Source organism: Carlito syrichta, unplaced genomic scaffold, assembly GCF_000164805.1.
Source record: "Carlito syrichta isolate Samal-C Ts95f unplaced genomic scaffold, Tarsius_syrichta-2.0.1 Scaffold309091, whole genome shotgun sequence".
NCBI lineage: Eukaryota > Metazoa > Chordata > Mammalia > Primates > Tarsiidae > Carlito > Carlito syrichta.
The window spans coordinates 182,304-187,357 of NW_007253187.1; the positions used below are offsets into that span (position 1 = coordinate 182,304).

At 55.0% G+C, this 5,054-nt stretch overlaps 1 protein-coding gene across 1 annotated transcript in view; it reads right to left on the reverse strand.

Moving 5' to 3' along the window:
- Positions 1-5,054, reverse strand: part of NEK8 (NIMA related kinase 8) — a 12,172-nt gene that overhangs the window by 2,369 nt on the left and 4,749 nt on the right. The window contains exons 2-10 of the mRNA XM_008066688.2: positions 4,052-4,257; positions 3,580-3,812; positions 3,209-3,340; positions 2,498-2,706; positions 2,267-2,343; positions 1,995-2,176; positions 1,746-1,896; positions 1,269-1,345; positions 838-955 (exon numbers count right to left, since the gene is read on the reverse strand). Coding sequence (XP_008064879.1) covers positions 838-955; positions 1,269-1,345; positions 1,746-1,896; positions 1,995-2,176; positions 2,267-2,343; positions 2,498-2,706; positions 3,209-3,340; positions 3,580-3,812; positions 4,052-4,257 — 1,385 coding nt within the window. The remainder of the gene's footprint in view (positions 1-837; positions 956-1,268; positions 1,346-1,745; positions 1,897-1,994; positions 2,177-2,266; positions 2,344-2,497; positions 2,707-3,208; positions 3,341-3,579; positions 3,813-4,051; positions 4,258-5,054) is intronic.

Consider the following 5,054-nt stretch of genomic DNA (forward strand, 5'->3'; position numbering starts at 1 on the left):
CGAGCCCGGCTCATCCTTCTCCTTTAAAGCCCTGTTCTGGCCGGCTCGGTGGCTCAGCCTGTAATCCCGCGCCTTGGGAGGCTGAGGTGAGTGGATTGCCTGAGCTCGTGGGTTCGAGCCTGGGCAACTTGGCGAGACCGCATCTTACAATAAATCAAAAAATTAGCTGGGCATGGTAGCACGTGCCTATAGTTCCAGCTACTTGGAAGACTGAGGCGGAAGGATCGCCAGAGCCCAGCAGGTTGAGGCTGCGGTGGCCGGGAGTGGCCACTGCACTCCAGTCTGGATGACAGAGTGAGACTCCAACTCAAAAAAATAAAAAATAAAAAAATAATAGATAAATAAAAATAAATAAATAAAGCCCTGTTCAGATGCCACCTCTGTCTCTTCCAGGTGACACTGCTATTCCTTGAGTTCCCACATCTCAGAACCTTGGGTGTCACTCTGATGCTGTCTGTCCTCTGGCATGCTGAAGATGTGTCATCTCTCCCCCCACTAGATTGAGTCCTCCAGGAGGACAGGAACCCATCCATGTCTTGTCTGGTTTCAGTGCCCAGCCTGAAACATGACCCAGAGAAAGCTTCAATAAATATTGCTGGGTGAACAAAATCTTCCTCATTACGTCCTAAGCACCTGAAGGAAGCCACATCTCGTCTAGCATCCAGCACAGGGTGGACACACAGTATGTGTGCAATAAAGGTTTGTTGAATGAATAGAATTTGAGAGAAAACAAGGACGAGAGAACAAGCTGTGGGGTGGAAGGTGGGTATGAAGGGGAACAAATCGCGGCTGAGGATGCCGAGACGCTAGAGGCTGGGGCAAGGGTAGGGAGCTTACCGCCATCTCCACGGCCCCAGGCAAACAGTTCTCGCTCTGTGGACAGGGCCAGCACGTGAGAGGCCCCACAGGCCACCTGCACCATCTCATAGCCCAGCAGGGCCTCCACAATGGTGGGCTAGAGAGAAGGAGGGAGCATGGGGAGACTGTGCAGGGGGCTTGGGACTAGCCACCTGGCCTCAACACCCCCTGCAACTTTTCAGGAGGCGGCTGTCTCTTTAATTCCAGCCACACCCACTGTCAGGTGGGCAACCACTGGGAAAGCCTGGTCTTTCTGTACTTCCCCTGATGTGCCCCAAGCAGGTGCAGACTGAGAGCTAGAGGGACCTGTGGCTGCTGGGAACTCCCCTGCTCCCATGGTGTCTGCTCTCAGATGTGGGCTCCCTGCCATCCTCCCACTTCCCTCTTTCCAGGGCACTCATGACACCCACCTGGCTGATATCAGTGAGGCTGCCATGGCCTAGGCACCCATTGCTGCCACTGCCAAAGGTCATGATGATGCCTCGGTCTGGAGAGGAGAGCAGGGAGAAGAGAGAAGGGAGAGGAGTCTGACTGTTTCACCAGATAGCCCAGGTTACATGTGGGTTGCGGCAGCAAGATAAAGTTGGGGGCTAGGAAGGGAGAAAAGGATAGTGGTCTCTAGTCCTATGTGTGCCACTTGATATAAGCAACAGCCTCTCTGAGCCACACTTCCCCATTCTGTCAAGTGGAGCTAATGTAATAACTACCTTGCCAGGCCTGTTGGGTGAAGGAGATTGTGTAAGAAATCTCAACAGTTAGCAGACAGAGGCAAGGGCTCAATAACTAGTAGACAGAAGCATTAATTGAGCAGTTTGCAATGAGGGAGATTGCTCTGTGGGGCCTTCTCATAGCGGGTCCCCACCAGGGTAGTTCCCTGATGGGCTCACCGGTCAGGCAGGCGGTGAAGAGGTCCCCGCAGGCCACATGCTTGATGGTCACCCCTGACTGGCCCTCCAGGAAACGCGAGATGAAGTGAGGCTGCGGCTGCTCCACTGCGCCTGGGAGGAGGGTGCCTCCACCTGCGCCTAGGGGCGGGGCCTGTAGGGGGGCCCAGGAAAGGAGTGGGCGGCGCCTGAGCACCCCACCCCTACTATGGGCCCCCGCACCCTGTCCAGGCCCGCCTCTAGCCTGCTCACCTCCCACAGGATAAGGCGCCCAGAGCGCGTGACACCGGCCTTCTGCGTGCGCCCAGCGGCCACCTGGACCACCTCGGTGTTGAGCATCGGCAGCCGCAAGGGGGCGCTAAGCCCACCGCCCCAGGCATACACCGACGACAGAGGCGGAGGGATGGCGGGCCTCACAGGTCCCCGAGGGAAGCCTGTGGAGACGGCACATCGGGCCTATTAAACTGGTGGGAATGGTGTGTCGTCCGCGGGAACCCAGCGTGCCCGCCCCCCCCCCCACTTACCCCTGCAACGGGTATTGGTAGTCCTGCTCCCTGTGCTGCCAGGGGCCATGGGAGGTCCGGTCAGGGACTTCTCTGCCCTGCGGGTCAGATGGGGACCTCAGGACAGAGACCTTCCCGGGCATTCTTCCATGCAAGAATGAAGGTCTTGTCCCAGGTGCCTCTGTGCCCCAGGCCTCCCACCGGGTGCCCACACCCTGCTGCCCAGGACCACCCTCCTCGCCCCGCACAGGCCTCCGCATGCGGACGCTGCCCACGTCAGTGTGGAGGTTGAAGAGGGCACGGATGCAGAGGGGCTGCGCCATAATGTGACCAAGTGAAGGCCGCTGTGCAGGCTCCAGGCTGAGCAGACTCAGGACAAGTTGGCGCAGCTCAGGGCTGTACCGGTCAGAAATAGGTGCAAAGGTGCCACTCATGATCTTCAGCACCAGCGCTGGTAGGTTCTGTGAAGGTGCCAAGTTGGGGAGTTGGAGAAGTGAAGACAGCACCCCCAGCTCCAGCACTAGCTCTGGGTCTGCTGGGGCCATAACAGCCCTGCCCTCGGGAGCCTTCAGTCTGATGAATGATAGGGGAGGGAGACATACGGGAGTCAAACCCTGATTTCAGTAATCCTGAGTCTGACCCGGGAGTTGCAGCTATGTCCTCAGAAACCCCAGGTTGTTTGCAAAGCTCAAGTCTTGCTCTTGAGAGGGTCCCTGATTTGATGGGAGAGCCACAGCCCTGCCCTCAGGGACACTCCATCTAATGGAAGCTCCCCAGGCCTGCCCTCAGGAATCCATAGTCAGAGGGACAGCCACAGTCCTCCCCTGGGGCAATCCAGTCTAATGAGGGAAAGACATGACTCAGCCACAGAGAAGAAACCCAGGAGTGGCCGGCTGGAGCTGAGGGCTGCTGGAGGAGGGGGGTAGATGTCCCAGTTGTTCCCTTGAAGGTGTTTACACTCACTGCAGCCTCGAAGGCCCTCTTGAGGCTGGCCAGCTCATAGAGGACACAGCCCAGGGCCCAGATGTCACTCTTCTGGTTGTAGGGCTTGCCCTCACACAGCTCAGGGGAGATGTAACATGGAGTACCCACCACCTGCAGGAGGGAAGCTGAGATCACAGCCCTGCAGGGTGGGAGGACCAGGGGCTCTGCCCACAGGTCCGTTTGGGAACTGCTTCTTCTCAAAGCAAGCCAAGGGGCTTCCTCCTGTAGGAACACCCAACCAGGGGCCCAGATGCCAAGGTTTTTGGGAGGCAGGGAGTATCAGGGATACAAAATAAGTCTTGGCCCTCAAAACCTCTAGCACCCTGGAGGTCCCCTCCACGCCCAGGCACCGTGTAGGCCTTGCTCTTGCTGCTAAGGATCTTGGAGATGCCAAAGTCACCAATCTTGACAACCATGCGGTGTTTGTCAAGAAGGATGTTCTGGGTCTTGAGGTCCCGGTGCAGGATGAGGTGGGTGTGCACGTGATGCAGCGCAAGCAGGATCTGCACGAAGAAGTGTAGGATAGTCTCCTCCTCCAGCAGGGAATTGCAGCGCTTTTGGATAAACTCAGCCAGGGTACCACCTGTGGCCCAAGGAAATAATCAAGATCCAGGCTTTCTCACACCTAGGACAACACTTCTCTTGTGGAACAGGGCCCTGGGACTAGAGAGGGCAAAGGGCCAGCCAGGGTAAGACAACTGGGGCTAAAACTCTATACCACTGACCCTTAGCCAAGCCCATTCCAAGGAGGCTAATCTGTGCCTGCCTGTCCTAAAGGTAAGAGGTCCTACAGCCAGACCACTGCACGGGGAGCTGGCTCACCTGGTGCATATTCCATGGCGATCATGAGGGCCTTGTCCTCCAGGAAGTTCTCATAGTACTCAATGACATTGGGGTGGTTGAGCAGCTTGAGGACCTGACACTCATTCTGGGCGGCCTGCCGCTCTTCCTTGGTCATCTGTTCCACTGGGATCTGCTTGATGATCACCAGCTTCTGGTCAGCCTTTCGCAAGCATAGGTGCACAATCCTGGGGACACAAAGGACGGACTGGCACCAGCTGAGCCTCCAGTCACATACCAGGCATGGCAATTCAGTCTGGTGACTGGGTAGCTTTAGGAGAGGGTAAGGGACATGCAGACTAAGAGGTAAACTAACCAAATTCACGGAACACTGAGCTCGGGAACACAGAGAACTGATTACAAACTGGGTGAGGCTTCAGTTTCACCACAGGCAGGAGATAAAGTTAGTCCTGATTGGCTGGGCGCCGTGGCTCATGCCTATAATCCCAGTATTTTGGGAGGCTGAGGTAAGAAGATTGCCTGAGCTCACAGATTTGAGATCAGCCTGGGCAACTTGGTGAAACCTCATCTCTACAATTAAAAAAAAAGAAAAAACTAGCTGGGCATGGTGGCACATGCCTGTAGTTCCAGCTACTTGGAAGGCTGAGGTAGAAGGATCACCTGAGCCCAGCTAGTTGAGGCTACGGTGGCCGTGAGTGTACCACTGCACTCCAGCCTGAGCGACAGAGTGAGACTCCAATAAAAAAAAAAAAAAAAAAATCCTGACCTCTAAGTTCCCACAGACTCTGGAGTTAACTGCCTGGGTTCAAATCCTGGCTCCTCCTCTTACTAGTTGGATATGTTATATGGTATCATCTGGAAAATAAACTCAGTCTCAAGGGTTATTGAGAGGATCAAATGAGAAAATGCATTAAAGCACTTAGCAGAGTGCCTAAAACATAGAAAATGCTCAATGAATAGAAACCGTACATATTATTATTATATATTTTTTTGAGTTGCAGTCTATTTTTTTTTTTTTTTTTTT